At 43.9% G+C, this 21429-nt stretch overlaps 1 protein-coding gene across 5 annotated transcripts in view; it reads left to right on the top strand.

Moving 5' to 3' along the window:
- Window positions 1–1314: 1314 nt before the first annotated feature.
- Window positions 1315–21429, top strand: part of PSPC1 (paraspeckle component 1) — a 105701-nt gene continuing 85586 nt past the window's right edge. For all 5 annotated transcript variants that reach the window (XR_010136847.1, XR_010136845.1, XR_010136846.1 and 2 more), the window contains exons 1-2: window positions 1315–2165; window positions 9870–10171. Coding sequence is in view for 2 of the 5 variants with exons in the window: in XM_054529370.2 (XP_054385345.1) it covers window positions 1800–2165; window positions 9870–10171 (668 nt within the window). In the remaining 3 variants the exon portion in view is untranslated. The remainder of the gene's footprint in view (window positions 2166–9869; window positions 10172–21429) is intronic.

Raw genomic sequence — 21429 nt, 5'->3', positions numbered from 1 at the left:
TGGTCCACCTGCCTTGGCCTCCAAAGTGGTGGGATTACAGATGTGAGTCACCGAGCCCAGCCAACATTTGCCCTTTTAGTGTACAGTTCGACTGAGTTTTGACAAAAGCATACAATTGTGTAGTCATCACCACAATCAAGATTTAGTTCCATCATTCCAAAAGCTTCCGAGTGTCACCATGTGGTTAACTGCCCTCCACCTCCCAGTCCCTGGCAACCACCAATCTGTGTTCTGCAGCAATAGTTTTGCCTTTTCCAGAATGTTATATACACAGTTTGTAACCTTTTGAGTCAGGGCATTGCTTGTATCAGTTCACGGTGTTGCTTGTATCAGTAGTTTATTTCTTTTTATTGCTGAGTAGTATCCTGTTATGTGGATGTACCACTGTTTATCCATTCACCAGTGGAAGGACATTTGAATTGTTTCTTTTGTTTTTGTTTTGAGGACAAATAAAGCCCCTGTAAACATTTGCCTACAGATTTTTGTGGGAACACAAGTTTTCATTTCACTTGGGCAAATACTTAGAAATGGGATTGCTATTGTAAAGTAAGCAAATGTCAAGCTTCATGAGATACTGCTGAACTGTTTTGCATAGTGACTGAGTTCATTTCTTTTCAACATTCATTGAGGAGTCACCATGTGCCAGGAGCATAGAGTTGAGTAGTTGTTAGAGAATGTGGCCTGCATATCTGAAATACTGGTTATCTGGCCCTTTACAGAAAAAGTTTGTCGACCCTTGTTATAAGACTATGGCCCATAAGAGCTCATGGCCTGATTATACTAATTTTATAAGCAATTTCACAGAGTTCTCTGAGGCCAATAATAACAGCACAGTTATTTTATAGAATTGTATTGTTTAGGAAATATAAAAACCTTGCTCTTGAAACAGAAATAAAGGTTTTTAAAAATTACTGGGAGGTATCCTGTTATTGAATGCTACATCCAAAATATGCAAGTTTTTATTTTTCCACAATCATTGAAACTTGAGCTTGATATGGCCGGGCGCGGCGGCTCACGCCTGTAATCCCAACACTTTGGGAGTCCGAGGCGGGTGGACCGCAAGGTCAGGAGTTTGAGGCCAGCCTTACCAACATGGTGAAACCCTGTCTCTACTAAAAATACAAAAAAATTAGCCAGGCGTGGTGGCGCGTGCCTGTGATCTCAGCTACTCAGGAGGCTGAGGCAGGACAATTGCTTGAACCCAGAAGGCGGAGGTTGCAGTGAGCCAAGATCGCGCCATTGCAGTCCAGTCTGGGCGACAGAGGGAGACTACGTCTCAAAAAACAAAACAAAACAGAAAATTGAGCTTGATATCTAAAAAGGGTAAGGATGTTTACTCAAGTCATTGTATTTTCACACACTGCTGCACACATCACATAATTTGTCCCAAAAGTACAGCCAACAACAGTCTGATATTTTAGCAGGATGGGAAGGGACATCTTCACCCTCCTAGGAGGTTTGTCGATGGCACGCGCAACGTTATGCGCATGCGCGGTCAGTCAACGGTCCGTTGGTACCGGGAGTGCGCAGGCGCGTTGTTCCGGCGCCGGCTTTGGCGGAGGGGCGGGACTTGCACCGGCGTCTCTTCTTCCAAGTGCAGTTTGTGGCAGCGCCATTTTGAATGTGCAGCTGCAGCGGGCGTGAGTTGGGGGAGGACGGGTTGCCGGCTCGCCTACCTAGCGGTCTCTTGATTGTCGATATTTTGTTGCCATAGGTTTATGTAGAGACGTATACATATATATAGACACACTATATATAAATCTAGGCCTGTATCCGGTGTCCGAGGCGAACTCAGTAAGATGATGTTAAGAGGAAACCTGAAGCAAGTGCGCATTGAGAAAAACCCGGCCCGCCTTCGCGCCCTGGAGTCCGCGGTGGGCGAGAGCGAGCCGGCGGCCGCCGCAGCCATGGCGCTCGCTCTTGCCGGGGAGCCGGCACCGCCCGCGCCTCCGGAGGACCACCCGGACGAGGAGATGGGGTTCACTATCGACATCAAGAGTTTCCTCAAGCCGGGCGAGAAGACGTACACGCAGCGCTGCCGCCTCTTCGTGGGAAACCTGCCCACCGACATCACGGAGGAGGACTTCAAGAGGCTCTTCGAACGCTATGGCGAGCCCAGCGAAGTCTTCATCAACCGGGACCGTGGCTTCGGCTTCATCCGCCTGGTGAGTGTCAGGCCGCCCGCGCGAGGAACAAAAGGACTGTCGGGGTGGCCGCGGGGTCGTGGGGCTGAGGCCACCGTCGTCCTAGGACGCTGTCTCAACCTGTGGCAACCGTGGCGCCGCTCGGCCTCATCGATTCCCCTGTGCGGGGTTGGCCGCTTCCCCAGCTCGGCGCCTTTGGTTTCGAGTTCGCGGTCCCGGGATTTCCTGCGCTCACGGTGGCCGCCGTTTTCTGCCGTGCGCCGATCGTGCTTTGCCGTGGCTGCAGGCCTGCTGCCCTGCGCTGGATCGGGCATGGTGCACCCTGCCGAGGTAGCGAGCGCTCCCGGGTTCCCCGTTGCCCCGGGTACCGAAAGGGTCCGGGGACGGGCGGGCAGCGTTTTGCGGTGAGAATTCTTCAAGGCAAAAATCGTGCCATAAAAAACGAATTGGATGTAAATTTGGAAAGGAAGCTTCAGTCGGACCAGACGTATCACTGGCCGTGAGGGTCTATCCAGGAGACTTGCTTCTTAAACAATTATTCACATCCTATCCTTGGCTTCAACTACACCTATATGCGTTTAAGCGTAGACCACTTTATTTCTTTTTAAATTAAATTTATTTATTTTAATAGAAATTGGGTCTCGCTATGTTGCCCAGGCTGGTCTCGAACTCCTGGGCACGAGCGATTCTTCTGCCTTGGCCTGCCACTTTATTTCTCACCTCAGTGCAGCCTGCTATTTACCTCAAACTGCTTACGTGCCCAAACTCTGTACTCAAGTAACACCGTTTAATCTGCAGTAATGAGACGGTGTTTAATTGTATGTATCTAATATAGTGTTTTTCTACCAAACATCCTGGAGAGTTTCACGTTTTTATAGGGAGGAGAATAGATGATACACAGTACTACTTCGTAAATTACTGATACATATCCCAGTATCAGAGTAATATAGCTTACTCTCTTTTAATCTAAACTTTGAAAAGTTTTCCAATAATTTATGCAAAAATTGTGATTCCTTTTATTTAAAAAAAATTTGAACGAGCCTGGCCAACATGGCGAAACTCCATCTGTACTAAAAATACAAAAATTAGCTGGGCGTGGTGGTGCGCGCCTGTAGTCCCAGTTACTTGGGAGGCTGAGGCAGAGGCTGCAGTGAGCTGAGATCATGTCACTGCACTCCAGCCTGGGCGACAGAGTGAGATCCCGTCTCAAAACAAAACAAAAATTGCGAAGGTTTACGCCCTTTTTTTTTTTTTTTTTTTTTGAGACTGGGTCTCGCTCTATCACCCAGGCTAGAGTGCAGTGGCGCGATCTCAGCTCCTGGGCTCAAGAAGTTCTCCCACCTCAGCCTCCCGAGTAGCTGGGACTACAGTCACGCACCCCCAAGCCCGCCTAATTTTTGTATTTTTTGTAGAGGCGGTGTTTCGCCATGTTGCCCAGGTTGCTTTCGAATTCCTGGGCTCCAGCGATGCTCCCGCCTTGGCCTCCCAAAGTAATGGGATTACAAGGGTGAGCCACTGTGCGCGGCCTGGAACTTTCACTTTCAAAATTGGGTTCTCTGTCTGGACGATACAAAATCTTAATATGTAGACAAAATTGTAATGACATGGTGCGGTATTTTTATTAATTTTTTTCTTTTTTAAAAAATTAATTTTCTAAAACCTTTAAGATACTGTGATTTTTTTTTTTTTGAGACGGAATCTTGCTCTGTCACCAGGTTGGAGTGCAGTGGCGGGATCTTGGCTCACTGCAGCCTCCACCTCCTGGGTTCAAGCGATTCTCCTGCCTCAGCCTCCGGAGTAGCTGGGACTACAGGCGCATGCAACCACGCCCAGCTAATTTTTGTATTTTTAGTAGAGAGGGGGTTTCACCATGTTGGCCAGGATGGTCTTGACCTATTGACCTCGTGATCTGCCCGCCTTGGCTTCCCAAAGTTCTTGGATTTCAGGGGTGAGCCACGGCGCCCAGCCAAGAGACTGTTTTTTTTTTTTGTTTGTTTGTTTGTTTTTTTGAGAGGAAGTCTCACTCTGTCGCCCAGGCTGGAGTGCAGTAGCGCGATCTCTGCTCACTGCAACCTCTGCCTCCCTGGTTCAAACGATTCTCCTGCCTCAGCCTCTGGAGTAGCTGGGACTACAGGCGCGCGTCACCATGCCCGGCTAATTTTTGTATTTTTAGTAGAGACGGGGTTTCATCATGCTGGTCAGGCTGGTCTCGAACTCCTGACCTTGTGATCTGCCCGCCTTGGCCTCCCAAAGTGCTGGGATTACAGGCGTGAGCCACTGTGCCTGGTGAGACTGTATTTTTTAGGGCAAACACTTCAACATGTAAGTGGCTTCAAGAGAAGGGTAAATATTCGTAAACAATAATAATGAAATATGGAAATTTCCTTAAAATTCAGGTTAAATAATTATTACATTTTGAACATTATAAATGCGTTTATTTAGTTTTTGGACATCAGAGAAACAGCTCGCCACTTGGTGAAAATTTTTATGTAAAAGTTATCTTTTTTTTTTTTTTTTGAGCTGAAATCTTGCTGTGTCGCCCAGGCTGGAGTGCAGCGGTGTGATCTCAGCCCACTGCAACCCCCGCCTCCTGGACTAAAGTGATTCTCCTGCCTCAGCCTCTGGAGTAGCTGGAATTACAGGCGCCCGCCTTCATGCCCGGCTAATTTTTGTATTTTTAGTAGAGATGGGGTTTCACCGTGTTGGCTAGGCTGGTCTCGAACTCCTGACTTCAGGTGATCCACCCGCCTCAGCCTCTCAAAGTGCTGGGATTACAGGTGTACAAGTGTGAGCCACTGCGCCCGGCCTGTTTTTTTTTTTTTTTTTTTTTTAAGATGGAGCCTCACTGTCACCCAGGCTGGAGTGCAGTGGCACACTGGGCTCACTGCAGCCTTGCCTCCCAGGTTCAAGCGATTCTCGCTCCTCAGCCTCCTGAATAGCTGGAATTATAGGCATGACAGCACCCCGGGCTGATTTTTGTGTTTGTAGTAGAGATGGGGTTTCACCATGTTGGCCAGGCTGGTCTTGAACTCCTGACCTCAGGCGATCCACCTGTCTCGGCCTCCCAAAGTGCTGGGATTACAGGCGTGAGCCACCGCGCCTGGCCTACTATATGTAAATTTTTAAAATCCTAAAAAATAATGTGCCGGGCATGGTGGCTCACGCCTGTAATCCCAGCACTTTGGGAGGCCGAGACAGGTGGATCGCCTGAGGTCAGGAGTTCAAGACCAGCCTGGCCAACATGGTAGAACCCCATCTCTACTAAAAATACAAAAATCAGCCTGGGGTGGTATCATGCCTATAATTCCAGCTATTCAGGAGGCTGAGGAGCGAGAATCTCTTGAACCTGGGAGGCGGAGTTTGCAGTGAGATTGTGCCACTGCACTCCAGCCTGGGTGACAGAGAGACTCCGTCTCAAAAAAAAAAAAAAAATTACATATGGTAAAGGGCACACATTTTAAGTGTACTGGTTGGTGATTTTTGTTTTTTCTCTTGAGACAGAGTGCCCAGACTGGAGTGCAGTGGCATGATCATGGCTCACTCTAGCCTCCACTTCCTGGGCTCAAGTGATCCTCACACCTCAGCCCCTCAGGTTGCTGGGACCACAGGCACACACCACCACACCCAACTAATTTTGTTTATTTTTTGTAGAGACAAGGTCTCTCTCATTATGTTGCCCAGGCAGGTCTCAAACTCCTGGGCTTGTGTGATCCCGCCTCCTCAGCTTCCCAAAGTGTTAGGATGGCAAGTGTGAGCTACCATGCCTGGCCACCGGTTTGTGAATTTTGGTAAATGTATATGTCTGTTTAACTCAAACCCCTATCAAAATATACATATTATCACCCCATGAAATGTCTTCATATTTCTTCCTATTCTCACTTTATTTTATTTTATTTTTTTTGAGATAGAGTCTTGCTCTGTCACCCAGGCTGGAGTGCAGTGGTGCGATCGCAGCTCACTGCAAGTTCCGCCTCCCGTGTTCACACCATTCTCCTGCCTCAGCCTCCCCAGCAGCTGGGACTACAGGCGCACACTGCCACGCCCGGCCAATTTTTTTGTATTTGTAGTAGAGACGGAGTTTCACTGTGTTAAACAGGACGGTCTCAATCTCCTGACCTCGTGATTCTCCTGCCTCGGCTTCCCAAAGTGCTGGGATTACAGGTGTGAGCCACTGTGCCCGGCCCTATTCTCGCTTTCAAGACTTTCTAAAGTCTACCTCTTAAGAGTTGTCGGATTATATGATGTATTAGATAAGAAAGTACCCATCTCTTTTTAGGTGTTTATTGAGTGCTTGCTGCTACTACTATTACTAGTGAGTTAAAAGCAATAAATAAAACGACTGTTTAGAATGCAATTATCCCTTAGTATCTGTGGGGGGTTGATTCCAGGACCTCCTCCAGTACTAAAATTCGTAGATGCTCAAATCCTTATATTGTGTAAAAATGGCATTGTTTTTCCATGTTACCCATGCAATCCTCCTGAATACTTTAAATCATCTCTAGATTACTTATAATATCTAGTACAGTGTAAATGCTATATGAATAGCTGTTATGCTGTATTCTTTGGTTTATTTTTTTGTTTGTTTATTTATTTTTTTGAGACGGAGTCTCGCTCTGTCGCCCAGGCGTGAGTGTAGTGGCACTGTCTCAGCTCACTGCAACCTCTGCCTCATGGGTTCAAGCGATTCTCCTGCCTCAGCCTCCTGAGTAGCTGGGACTACAGGCACGTGCCACATGCCTGGCTAATTTTCGTTTTTTTTTTTTTTTGTATTTTTAGTAGAGATGGGGTTTCACCGTGCTGGCTAGGCTGGTCTTGAACTCCTGACCTCGTGATCTGCCTGCCTCGGCCTCCTAAAGTGCTGGGATTACAGGCATGAGCCACTGCGCCCAGCCTATTTATTTTCTTTTATTTAAATTTTATTTTTTTATTTTAAAGGAATAAAGAAGAGGTCTTGCTATATTTCCTAGGCTGGTCTTAAACTCCTGGCCTCAAGGATTCTTCCTGTTTTGGCTTCCCAAAGTGCTGGGATTACAGGTGTGAGCCCCCTTACCCTGCCTGTCAATTTTAAATTGTTTCTTTCCCAAATCCCAAATGTTTGCTTTTCTTTCTTTTTTTTTTTTTTTTTTTTTGGACACAGGGTCTTTCCCTGACGCCCAGGCTGGAGTGCAGTGGTGTGATCTTGGCTCACTGCAACCTCTGCCTTCTGGGTTCAAGAGATTCTCCCACCTCAGTCCCCCAAGTAGCTGGGACTACAGGTGCTCACCACCACGCCCCAGCTAATTTTTTATTTTTTGGTAGAGACTGGGTTTTGCCATGTTGGCCAGGAGGCCGGTCTTGAACTCCTGACCTCAAGTGATCTACCTGCATCAGCCTCCCAAAGTGCTGGGATTACAGGTGTGAGCCATTGGGCCTGGCCCCCGAATATTTTTGATCCACTTTTGGTTGAATCCATGGATACAGAGGGATGACTATATCTCTAAAAAGGGTAACTTCATTTGTTTTTGTAAAAATAATTCTATAGGTAGATTTTTGCAATAAAGGGCAATAATTTCAAGCTGTCATGAACATTTTAGGGATTGAATAAAGAGCTCTTGTGACCTTAAGACAATTTTCATTAGACAGTATGTTTGGGCCGGGCACGGTGGCTCACACCTGTAATCCCAGCACTTTGGGAGGCCGAGGCGGGTGGATCACCTGAGGTAGGGAGTTCAAGACCAGCCTGGCCAACATGGTGAAACCCCGTCTCTACTGAAAATAAAAATATCAGCCAGGCGTGGTCGCGGGCGCCTGTAATCCCGGCTACTTGGGAGGCTGAGTAACGAGAATCGCTTGAACCCGGGAGGCGGACGTTGTAGTGAGCCAAGATCGCGCCACTGCACTCCTGCCTGGGTGACAAGAGCGAGACTCCATCTCACCAAAAAAAAAAAAAAAAAAAAAGAAAGTATGTTTGTATTCTTCTTACATATACATATACAGCCTCTTCAGTTGTCCTCGGAGAGTTCCCATAACACAATGAAAAAGACATACTTCTGTTAAATTTACCAGTTCCTTATTTATTGTTTTAGGTGCTGCCCATGTTCTACACCAACTTTGAATTCTCCAAGTAGAAGGAAGTTCTCCTACCTTGTAGTTTCAGCATTGAGCATATTTTTTAGTTTACAATAAGTGCATATGTACACTTTATGTAATGGCGAGAACTATTATAGCTCGTGAATGTTGCCTTTGTTTCTCTTCATGTAATAGTGAGAAATGTGTAACCCATGCCAGTATTTCAGAAGTCATTAAGAAGACATTGGCTAGGGCAAGGTGGCTCACACCTGTAATCTCACACTTTGGGAGACTAAGGCGAGAGGACTGCTTGAGGCCAGGAGTTCAAGAGACCAGCATGGGAAATATAGTGAGACCCCGCCCATCTCTACAAAAAATTAATTAGCCAGGCTTGGTGGCATGCACCCGTAATCCCAGCTACTCGGGAGGGTGAGGCAGGAAGATCCCTTGAGCCCCAGAGTTTGACGCTGCAGTAAGCTATGATTGTGCCACTGTACTCCAGCCTGGGCACCAGAGTAAGACCCTGTCTCAGACATCTCCCTCCCCTGAAAAAAAAAACCCAAGAACTAACAGTTTTTACATATAAAATTGAAGAGAAATGAAAATAAAAAGAAAAGGTGATTTGTCTGGCTGTAGAGAGGTGGGATGTTTTGTTAAGATATAAAAAACAGGCCAGGTGTGGTGGCTCACGCCTGTAATCCCAGCACTTTGGGAAGCTGAGGTGGGCAAATCTCGAGGTCAGGAGTTCCAGACCAGCCTGGCCAACATGGTGAAACCCCGTCTCTACTAAAAATAAAAAAAATTAGCTGGGCATGGTAGCGGGCACCTGTAATCCCAGCTACTTGGGAAGCTGAGGCAGGAGAATCTCTTGAACCTGGGAGGCAGAGGTTACAGTGAGCTGAGATTGCGCCATTGTACTCTAGCCCGGGTGACAGTGCCAGATTCTGTCTCAAAAAAAAAAAAAAAAAAAAGAGATAGAAAACATAAAGGGTATGGAGAATTACTCCTTTGATGATAGTTTCTAGTCAAGTTATTATTGTTTTTTATTTTTATTTTTTCCGAGACAGAGTCTTGCTCTGTTCACCAGGCTGGAGTGCAGTAGCGCCATCTCGGCTCACTGCAACCTCTGCCTCCTAGGTTCAAGAGATCTCTTGTCTCAACCTCCCAGGTAGTTGGGATTAAGGCGCCCGCCACCATGCCCAGCTAATTTTTGTATTTTTAGTAGAGCTGGGATTTCACCATGTTGGCCAGGCTGGTCTCAAACTCCTAACCTCAGGTGATCCGCCCGCCTCAGCCTCTCAAAGTGCTGGGATTACAGGGGTGAACCACTGTGCCCAGCCTCTAGTCAAGTTGTTAATATGTGTTTTTAAATATATGTAGGAGATTTTAAAATTATATTGCTTTGAATATTTAATAGTTGGTAACTGGCCTTATGAAGAGCTAATCTTTAAATGATTACTTTTAACAAAACAATGGAGTTGGGACTTTTTAATTAAAACGTTTAAAATGATCATTGAATAGTTAAAAACCATGTGATAACAAAGTTAAAAGATACAAAATCAAATCGACCCTGTCAGCCATTTGCTAAATCTACCTGGTTCTCCCTAGAAGCCAAACACTGTTTTGAATTTTTTCTGTTACTGTCATCTTTTAAAAATGTTTTTTCTTCCTAAAAAGGAATCCAGAACGCTGGCTGAAATTGCAAAAGCAGAGCTGGACGGCACCATTCTCAAGAGCAGACCTCTACGGATTCGCTTCGCTACACATGGAGCAGCCTTGACTGTCAAGAACCTTTCTCCAGTTGTTTCCAATGAGCTGCTAGAGCAAGCATTTTCTCAGTTTGGTCCAGTAGAGAAAGCTGTTGTGGTTGTGGATGATCGCGGTAGAGCTACAGGAAAAGGTTTTGTAGAGTTTGCAGCAAAACCTCCTGCACGAAAGGCTCTGGAAAGATGTGGTGATGGGGCATTCTTGCTAACAACGTAAGTTTTAAATATCTTGTCCTTCTTCTATCCAGTTACATATGGGCTTCTCTCTGTTCTGGAATTCTGTCTTTCCTTGCAGTTCATACTAGCATATGGTAAGTAGGTGTTGAGTAAATATTCAGTGAATATAAATAAGAAATTTTTGTGTACTGGTAGGAGTCAAGAGTCATGTACTTTCTTCAGACTTCAGAGTTTAAATCTCAGCAGTGTTTTGTATTATGATTTCATTTAACTTACTGAACACATACATACAAAGTAAAATCTATAAACTTAAGGTAATCCTTTGAGAAATTGTAATCAGCTTTATTGACACCTAATTTACATTAATAAAAAGCACCTCAGGGGTGCGGTGGCTCAAGCCCCAGACTTTCAGTGGGTGGATCACCTCAGGTCAGGAGTTCATGACCAGCCTGGCCAACATGGCACGAAACCCCATCTCTACTAAAAATACAAAAATTAGCTGGGTGTGGTGGTGCATGCCTGTAGTCCCAGCTACTGGGGAGGCTGAGGCTCGAGAATTACTTGACCCCGGGAGTCGGAGGTTGCAGTGAGCCAAGATCATGCCACTGCACTCCAGCCTGGGCGACAGACTCAGTCTCAAAAAAAAAAAAAAAAAACCTCATCTCTTCTAAAAATACAAAAATTAATTGGGTGTGGTGACACATCCCTGTAATCCCACCTACTCATGAGGCTGAGGCATGATAATTGCTTGAACCCTGGAGGCAGAGGTTGCAGTGATCCCAGATCATGACACACTTCTCCAGCCTAGGTGACAGATTGACCTTGTCTCAAAAAAAATAGTACCTTGGGCCAGGTGTGGTAGCTCACGCCTGTAATCCCAGCACTCTGGGAGGCCCAGGCAGGTGGATTGCCTGAGCTCAGGAGTTCGAGACCAGCCTGGGCAAATGGCGAAACCCTGTCTCTACTAAAAATATGAAGAATTAGCCGGGCTTGGTGGTGCGTGCCTGTAATCCCAGCTACTTGGGAGGGTGACTCACCAGAATCGGTTGAACCCAGGGGGCGGAGGTTGCAGTGAGTCCAGATTGTGCCACTGCACTCCAGACTGGGTGACAGAGCGAGACTTTGCCTAAAAAACAAAACCAAAAACAGCAACAACATAAAAACATCTTGGGGGCAGCGTGGTGGAGTGCACAGTAGTCTCAGCTATTTGCACTTGTAGTCCCAGCTACTCAGGAGGCTGAGATGGGAGGATCACTTGAGCTCAGGAGGTCAAGGTTGCAATGAGACCCTGTCTCTATTTAAAAAGAAAATTAAAAATAATAATAGTAATAAAATAATAAAAAAAGACATTCTGTTGTAGAGCTGAATGAGGTGTTTTTTTTTGTTTTTTTTTGGAGACGAGTCTCACTCTGTCACCCAGGCTGGAGTGCAGTGGCGATCTTGACTCACTGTAACCTCTGCCTCCCAGGTTCAAGCAGTTCTCCTTCCTCAGCCTCTTGAGCAGCTGGGATTACAGGTGTGCACCACCATTTCCGGATAATCTTTTGTTTTTTTTGTTTTTTTTGAGATGGAGTCTTGCTGGGTTCAAGTGATTCTCCTACCTCAGCCTCCCAAGTAGCTGGGATTACAAGTGTGAGCCACTGTGTCCGGCTAATTTTTATATTTTTAGTAGAGATGGGGTTTCACCATGTTGGGCAGGCTGGTCTGGAACTGTTGACCTCAGGTGATCCACCCACCTTGGCCTCCCAAAGTGCTGGGATTACATGTATGAGCCACCATGCCTGGCCCGTATTTTTGTAGAGACGGGGTTTCACCATGTTGGCCAGGCTGCTCTCGAACTCCTGACCTCAAGTAATCCACCTGCCTGAGCCTCCCAAAGTGCTGGGATTACATGTGTGAGCCACTTCGCCTGGCTGAGCTCAATGAGTTTTAACAAACATATGTACTCATGTAACGCACTGCCATAATAAAAATACAGAACACTTCCATTACCCCACAGAAGTTCTCTTGTGCCCTTTTACAGTTATCTGCACTCTACCTGCCTTAGATAGCTATTTCTTTTACTATAAATAAGTTTTGTGTTTTCTAATATTAAGTGAAATCATATAGTATGTATTCTTCTGTGTCTGGCTTCTCTTGCTCAGCATATGTTTTTGAGATTTCATTCATATCTTTGTGTGTATAGTATTTTGTTCCTTTTTATGGCTGAGTCATAGTCCATGGTATGGACATAACTATGTTTTGTCCGTGACATATGGATGGATATTTGAGTTGCTTACAACTACTGGCCATTGTGAATAAAGCTACTCTATGAGTATTTGTTTACAAGGCTTCTTGTGAATATTAGGCTTTCATGTGGCTTAGGTAAATATTTAGGGGTAAATTGCTGTATGTTTAATTGTATAAGAAACTGCCAAGCTCTTTTCCATAGTGGTTGTATCATTTTACATTCCTACCAGCAATGAGTGAGTGACTTCTAGTTACTCCGCATTTTACCCACACTTGGTGTTTTTATTTTTTATTTTTATTATTTTTATTTTATTTTATTATTATTTTTTGAGATGGAGTTTTCGCTCTTGTTGCCCAGGCTGGAGTGCAATGGTGCAATCTCAGCTCACTGCAACCTCTGCCTCTCGAGTTCAAGTGATTGATTCTTCTGCCTCACCCTCCCACATAGCTGGGATTACAGGCATGCGCCACCATGCCCAGCTAATTTTGTGTTTTTAGTAAGATGGGGTTTGTTTTTTTTTTTTTTTTTTTTTTTTGAGAGGGAGTCTCGCTCTGTCCCCCAGGCCGGAATGCAGTGGCGGGATCTCAGCTCACTTCAAGCTCCGCTTCCCGGGTTCACGCCATTCTCCTGCCTCAGCCTCCTGAGTAGCTGGGACTACAGGCGCATGCCGCCACGCCCGGCTAATTTTTTGTATTTTTAGTAGAGACGGGGTTTCACTGTGTTAGCCAGGATGGTCTCGATCTCCTGACCTCGTGATCCACCCTCCTCGGCCTCCCAAAGTGCTGGGATTACAGGCGTCAGCCACTGTGCCCGGCCGTAAGACGGGGTTTCTACGTGTTGGTCAGGGTGGTCTCTAACTCCAGACCTCAGTTTGGCCTCCCAAAGTGCTGGGATTACAGGCGTGAGCCACCGCGCCCAGTGTATTTTTAATTTTTTGTTAATTTGCTTTTTGAGGCAGAGTCTTCATGTGTCACGCAGGCTGGAGTGCAGTGGTTCCATGTCGGCTACTACAACCTCTGCCTCCCAAGTTGAAGTGATTATTGTGCCTCAGCCTCCTGAGTAGCTGGGACTACAGGCATGCACCACTATGCCGGGCTAATTTTTTTTTTTTTTTTGCAATAGAGAGGGGGTTTCGCCATGTTGGCTATGCTGATCAGGAACTCCTGGCCTCAAGTGATCCACCTGCTTCGGTTTCCCTAAGTGCTGGGATTACAGGTGTGAGCCACTGTGCCCAATTACCACTTGGTGTTTTTAGACTTAGATATTCTAGTTAGTTTAGCGCAATCTCATTGTGATTTAAATTTTATTTTCCTGATGACTAATGATGAGCATCTTTTCATGTGCTTTTTGGCCAATTATGTATCTTTCCTGAAATATCTAAAATTTTTTGTCCATTTTTTTAGATGTCCCCCTTATTCATTTTTTTTTCTTTTCTTTTTTTTGAGATGGAGTCTTGCTCTGTTGCCCAGGCTGGAGTGCAGTGGCATGATCTCGGCTCACTGCAAGGTCCGCCTCCCGGGTTCACGCCATTCTCCTGCCTCAGCCTCCTGAGTAGCTGAGACTACAGGCACCAGCCACAATGTCCGGCTAATTTTTTTTGTATTTTTAGTAGAGACAGGGTTTCACATGTTAGCCAGGATGGTCTCGATATCCTGACCTTGTGATCCGCCCGCCTCAGCCTCCCAAAGTGCTGGGATTACAGGCGTGAGCTACTGCGCCTGGCCCCCCCCCTTGTTATTTTTAATTGGGCAGATTGTCTTCTTACTGAATTATGAAATCTAGATATGTCTGTATTATAAATCTTCCTCCCAGTCTGTGGCTTGTTTTTAAATTTTCTTTTATTTTTATTTATTTATTTTTTTGGGGGGTACACAGTCTTGCTTTGTCACTCAGGCTAAAGTTGCAGTGGAGTGATCTCAGCTCACTGCAGCCTTGACCTCTTGGGCTCAAATGATTGTCCTTCCTTAGCCTGCTGAGTAGCTGGGACTACAGGCATGCGCCACCACGCCTGGCTAAGTTTTTGATTTTTTTTTTTAAAGTAGATATGAGGTCTTGCTATGTCACCCAAGCTGGTCCCTAACTCCTGAGCTTAAACTGTCCTCCTGTCTTGGCCTCCCAAAGTGCTGGAATTACAGGTGTGAGCCATTGCATCTGTAAAGTTTTTTAACTTTAACAGTTACCCTCAAAGAGCAGATGTTTTTATATTTTATGAAGTCCAAATTTCATCAATTTTTTTTCTTGTATGGTTTGTTCTTTTTGTGTCCTTGTGTGATCTTTGCCTAAGATTGCAAAGCTTTTCTCATGTTTTCTTGAGAAATTTTATAGCTTTTACATTTATACATTTTGAGTGTGACGTAAAAATCTTTGTTATCATGCAGGTCTCCAGTTGTTCAGCACCATTAATTGAAAAAATTTATGATTTCCCCTTTGTTACCCTGTTACCCTTGCATCTTTATTAAAAAGCCTGGAAAAAAAATCTACTTTTTTGTTTCATTGACCAGTTTGTCAGTTCCAAAATTGTACTTGCTTAATTACCATATTTACCCTAAACTTTGAAATCGGGTAGTATAATCATCCAATTTTATTTTTTCAAAAAATTTTTTGGCTATTTAGGTTCTTTGTATTTGCTTATTGTATGGTGCTGTCAGCTATTGGTTGGGATCATTCGGATGTTTTAGGGTTTAGGGAATTTAGGGTTTAGGGAATTGATCCCTAAAATTTAAAAAATTTTGTTTCCTGGCTTCATGGAGCTTAGTTGCTGATTTGTAAGCATTTTAAAACTTATTTTCGACTATTAAGCATTGATACTAAAACAAATTCATGCTATATCTGCTGTTTTACAACACAGTCTTGTCAGAGGCTTTGCTCTTATTCTCTTTCCTTAGAGAATGCTCTTTCTTCAGATTGTTATAGATCTTGCTTTTCCATTTTATTTTTATTTTTTAATTTTTAATTTTTAATTTTTTTTTTGTATTTTTAATAGAGCTGGGGTTTCACCATGTTGGCTAGGCTGGTCTTGAACTCTTGGCCTTAGGTGATCTGCCTGCCTCAGCCTCCTAGAGTGCTGGGATTACAGACATGAGCCACTACTCCAGGCCTACTTTTTGTATTTTTTGTAGAGGTGGATTTTGTCATTTTGTCCAGGCTGGTCTTCAACTCCTGAGCTCAAGCAATCCGCTTGTCTCAGCTGGCCTCAGCCTCCCAGAGTGCTGGGATTACAAGTGTGAGCCATTGTTCTTGTCTGGTTTTTTTTTTTCTTTTTTTTTCCTTGAGGCAGTGTTTCAGTGTGCCTCCCAGGCTGGAGCGCAGTGGCATTATCACAGCTCATTGCAGCCTCAACCTGCTAGGCTCAAGTCATCCTCCCACCTCAGCCTCCCAAGTTGCTGGGACTATAGGCATGCACCACCACACCCAGTTAACTAGCGATTTCTTATTGATAGCTTTTTTTTGGAGACAGGGTCTTACTCTCACCCAAGCTGAATGCGATCATAGGTCACTACGCCCTCGACCTCCTCAGGCTCACATGATCCTCCCACCTCAGCCTTCCGAGTAGCTGGGACCGCAGGCATGTGCCACCACACTTGGCTAATTTTTTTACTTTTTGTATTTTCGCCATGTGGCCCAGGCTGGCCTTGAACTCTTGGGCTCAAGCGATCTGCCCGTTTTGGCCTCCCAAAGTGCTAGGATTACAGACACAAGCCACCGCTCCTGGCTGGTAGGATTGATTGATTGATTGATTGATAGATTGATTTGAGACAGGGTCTCGCTCTGTCACTCAGGCTGCAGTTCTGTGGCATGTTCTTGGCTCCCTGCAACCTCTGCCTCTCGGGTTCAAGCGATTCATGTGCCTCAGCCGCCTGAATAGCTGGGATTACAGATGTTCACTACCACACCTGGCTAATTTTTGTATTTTTAGTAGAGACGGGGTTTCACTATGTTGACCAGGCTGGTCTCGAACTCCTGACCATAAGTCATCCGCCTGCCTCGGCCTCCCGAAGTCCTGAGATTACAGGCATGAGCCACTGCGCCCAGCTGCAGGCTTGATTTTTAAAACTCTTTTCTGCACACTTTTCCTGTGCATAAGAGTACAAAAATAATTTTGTACTTTTCCTGTTTTATATTTATATTTGAAAGGGATTACTTTTTCCAACATTTTATTTGCTTTATCATATATTTCCATTAAATGAGATTACTTTTAGACAAAAAAAATTCTTTAAGAAAAACATATTTCCATTGCCTGTTGAAAATAATGAGTTATCTAGGAAAACCTGCTGATAAGTATAAATTGCTACTTAACTTTTAAGGAAAGCAACATTAACCCTTGATATACTATCAGTGCTAATTGGATCCAGTTTTAGTTTTTTGCTTTCTTTTTTTTGTAAAGATTGATATTTCCTTATTTGTTATTTGTAGTTATTTGTAAAGATTGATACTTCCTTATTTCTTAGAGGTCTTCAAAAGAACAAAAAGAAAAATTAAAAAAAATTAAAACAAGCTGAGTGTAGTAGTAGGCACTTGTAGTCCCAGCTACTCTGAAGGCTGAGGTTTGCTTGAGCCCGGGAGTTTGAGACTAGCCTGAGCAACATCATGAAACCCCTGTCTCTCAAAAAAAAGAAAAAAAAATTAGATCCCTTTTCTTAAAATTACCACATGGATCTATTGTGTCATTTTGTAAATCTAAGATATTATCAGATCCTAGTGATTTTATTTTTTCTCCATCATAAAATATTTTATTAATATTGTCATCCTGGTAATTATTATTATTGTTATTATTTTTGAGATGGGGTCTCGTTCTGTCACCCAGGGTGGAGTACAGTGGCATGATCTTGGCTCACTGCAACCTCTACCTTCTGGATTCAAGTGATTCCTGTGCTTCAACCTCCTGAGTAGCTGGGATTACAGGTGCGCACCACCACACCCAGCTAACTTTTGAATTTTTACTAGAGATGGGGTTTCACCATGTTTGTCGTGGCTGCATCCTGATAATTATTTTATCATTACTATTCATCTATTCTCAACCATGCTTATAAATATGCAACTGAGCTAAAATGAAAAACCATCACAAAATGGTACATGTGTACAAGAGTGATTCAGTGCAGAAATAAATTGTCATCATTATACATTCTTCATTTAAAAAATTATGTGTAGCTTGGGCAACATGGCAAAACCCTATCTCTACAAAAAAAATTAATAAAGTAGCCAAGCATGGTCGTCCACACTTGTAGTCCCAGGTACTTGGGAGGCTGAGGTGGGAGGATCACTTGAGCCTGGTAGATTGAGGCTGCAATGAGCAGTGATCATGCCACTGCATGGCAGCCTGGGCAACAGGACGAGACCCTGTCTCAAAAAAAAGAAATTACATGTGCAAAATATTGCATTATCTTTTAAGCCACTTTTTTTTTTTTTTTAAGGCAAGTTCTGCTCTCACCCAGGTTGGAGTGCAGTGGCACGATCATAGCTCATTGTAACCTGGAATTCCTGGCCTCAAATGATCCTCCCACTTCAGTCTGCCAGAGTGCTGGGATTACAGGCACAAGCCACCTTGCCCAGCCCTTAAGTCACCATGTTTTTTTAGTACTGTATATTCTACCTTGTTTCCACAGTTCTAAGGAAAGATCAGCCACAATGAGGAAAGATGAGTCACATATGTAGTTCGTATTATATATAATTACAGAAAACCTGAAAACCCCAGATGTATACCAGTTGGTATGGTTAAAAAAATTATTGTGCATGCATGCAGTGTGTAAAATGGTGCCATTTTACATTGAGTACAATGGAGATCTGAAAAAAAGCATGTATAGGTAATTCACTTTCTGTAAAGTTATGCATATATCCAGCAAAAAGGCAAGTCTTAAGTGGTTTTCACAAAAATGTGATCAGAGCTCCTCTCCATATGTTAGGATTTCAGGGGCCTTGTTTCTTTTACAAAACTTGCTATTTAAGTTTTTTCACAATGAAACATTTTTCAAGTTTTTTTGTAAATAAATTAACACTTTAAATTTTAGTATTTTCAGGCCTGAAAGACACTGAAATACTTTTTCTCCCTCTTACCCCCCTGAAAAAAACCTTCAGTTTTTTTTTTTCCGAGACAGGGTTTCAGTCTGCTGCCCAGGCTGGAGTGCAGTGGTGTGATCTCTGCTCACTGCAACTTCCACCTCCCGGATTCAAGCAATTCTCGTTCCTCAGTCTCCTGAGTAGTTGGTACCACAGCCACCGCCCCGCCACCATGCCCGGCCAATTTTTTGTATTAGTAGAGATGGGGTTTTATCATGTTGGCCAGGCTGGTCTCAAACTCCTGACCTCAGGTGATACACTTGCCTTGGCCTCCCAAGGCGTTGAGATTACCGACGTGAGCCACCACGCCTGGCTGACTTCACTTTCATTTAATGAACTCTCTTTACCAGGAACAGTGCTAAGTGCCCTACCTTTCTTCTTTCGTTATCATAACAACCCTATCCCATTTTACCGATGAGAAAACTTCAGCTAGCGCAGGTGAACCTCCTAGCCAAAAGCTATGCAGCTCATAACCTGCTGTAAACCCCAGGGCCTCAGTCCCGAAGCCTCTCTCTCAGTCCTTCAACTTTATAACCAAACTAATTTGACTTGGTGGTAAAATGGGGAGAAAAACAAAAACCCAAGCAGTAACTTCAGATTTAACATTATGGTTGAACACTTTGATTTGTTTCTTTTTGATCTGTTTTCTACTTATTATATACTTATATTTGCAAAAAGAGTAACCTGGACAGACGTAGTTGCTCATGCCTATAATCCCAGCACTTTGGGAGGCTGAAGCGAGAGGATATCTTGAGCCCAGGAGGTTGAGGCTGCAGTGAGCTGTGATCGCCCCACTGCACTGCAGCCTGGACAACAGAGTGAGACACTTTCTCAAGAAAAAAGAATAAATTTAGTTATTATACCTATGGTAAACAGAATTTAAGTTGAGTTTTTTTTTTTTTTTTTTTTGGAAACAGTTTTGCTTGTTGCCGAGGCTAGAGTGCAATGACACAGTCTCAGCTCACTGCAGCCTCCGCCTCCTGGGTTCAAGTGATTATCCAGCGTCGGCCTCCCAAGTAGCTGGGACTATAGGCATATGCCACCATACCCAGCTAATTTTTTGTATTTAGTAGAGACGAGGTTTCACCATGTTGGTCAGGCTGGTCTCAAACTCCTGAGTGATCCACCTGCCTTGGCTTCCCAAAGTGCTGGGATTACAGCTGTGAGCCACCGTGCCCGGCCTTAGGTTGAGTTTTACAAATTTTGGTTGTACCTAAAGATGAAAGTGAAATAAACAAGATGAGTCAGAAAATGGACAAAGGAAGCTTCTATAGGGAGTGGTGTATGTACAATGAAACCATAGATAGAAACACATTTTAGCATGTGTTCCAATAAATAAAAATAAGACACAGTCCCTTAAGTAATTCCCTTGTACACAATACATGCCCATGTTCCTTGGTCTTTTTATGTTGTGTAATTAGATGAATGTGGTTGTGATTGATCTTTTTTTTTTTGAGACGGAGTCTCGCTGTGTCACCCAGGCTGGAGTGCAATGGCACGATCTCGACTCACTGCAACCTCTGCCTCCCAGGTTCCAGCGATTCTACTGCCTCAGCCTCCCAAGTAGCTGGGACTACAGGCATGTGCCACCACGCCTGGCTAATTTTTGTATTTTTTTAGTAGAGACGGGATTTCGCTATATTGATCAGACTGGTCTCAAACTCCTGACCTCGTGATCCACCCACCTCAGCCTCCCAAAGTGCTGGGGTTACAGGCGTGAGCCACCGCGCCCAGCCTGATTGATCTTGATCTTTGCTCACTGGTTTATGTCTCTTCAGAAGTAGAATTGTAGGAGCAAGACGATATATAGAGTGGTAGAGGGAGACTTTATAAACTTGTTTGTATTGATTAAGTTCCCTCTTAGAAATCTGTACTTCTCTCCCATACTGTGTAAGAGTTGTCTAGTGGCCCAAACTTACATGTGAAAAGTTTACAATTTGTTAAAATCTCTAACATATTTGAGAGTACAGAGATGTCAGAGTTTTCTCTTAATTCTGATTACGGTTTCCCTTGGCTTCATATACTTTTGTTATTTCTGATGAATGACATATCATCTGCTTAGTTCATTTTTCCCTCTTAATTCTGTTTCTGAAGTTTCTTTGAAGGGTGATGGTCTTGTGTTACTAGAGAGGTTTGCTTGTTTCTTTGTTGGCCTCTGCTCAGGTGTAACTTTTATCTGGTTCTGTTACTGTTCTATGTTTGTGGCCCTGCCATAGCTTCCAGCGGATGAATGGTCCATAAAATGCATCATCTTCATTTTGGCCCTGGGCCTTTTTGGGTACTTTTAGAAGTACCACATCTTAAGTCTGTTTACCTTTGGGTTCTTATTCAGTTTATCTGAGGTTTCTATAATCTCATTCCACCATTCCATGATATTCCATACCTGCTTTAACTGTTTCCTTAAAATGTCTTCACTAACTCAGTAATAATTTTGAAAAGTTATTTTATATCTTTTCTTACATTTAGGATCTAAAGTCTGTGTTAATCTCTAGTATTATGTGTAAGAGAAGCTTTTGGAGTCCAAAAACCCTTCATCTCTCTAGCTTAGTTTTTTCTCTCTGAAGCATCACTGTTTTGAAAGTAGTATAAATAGATTTTAATGCTCCTTGCATGGTGAAGAGCCAATCTCAAAGGAAATTTTAATATCAGTGTGCCATCCATTCTACTTCTTCCTCTTCCCCTCCATGAACTCTCCTTTTCTCTTATTTTACTGAAGAAAACAGTAAAGAAGGAGGGCCTCTAGTCATATCTTTCATCACCCACTCTTCTTGTCATTTCCTTCTTCTCCGAACTTTTCTCCTTGAATGTTTGGTGTCTTCTGCCTTCCTTTTTTCCCTTTTTGTCTGGCTAACATCTTTTATTTTTATTTTTATTTAGAGATGACGTCTTGCCTTATTACCCAGGTTAGAGATGACGTCTTGCCTTATTACCCAGTGGCTCTATCATAGCTCACTGCAGCCTCAAATTCCTGGGCTCAAGTGATCCTCCCACCTCAGCCTCCTGAGTAGTG

The sequence above is a fragment of the Pongo abelii genome, chromosome 14, assembly GCF_028885655.2.
Source record: "Pongo abelii isolate AG06213 chromosome 14, NHGRI_mPonAbe1-v2.0_pri, whole genome shotgun sequence".
Classification (NCBI taxonomy): domain Eukaryota; kingdom Metazoa; phylum Chordata; class Mammalia; order Primates; family Hominidae; genus Pongo; species Pongo abelii.
The sequence above is the reverse complement of the archived record's forward strand: the minus strand, read 5'-3'. Positions and strand labels throughout refer to the sequence as shown.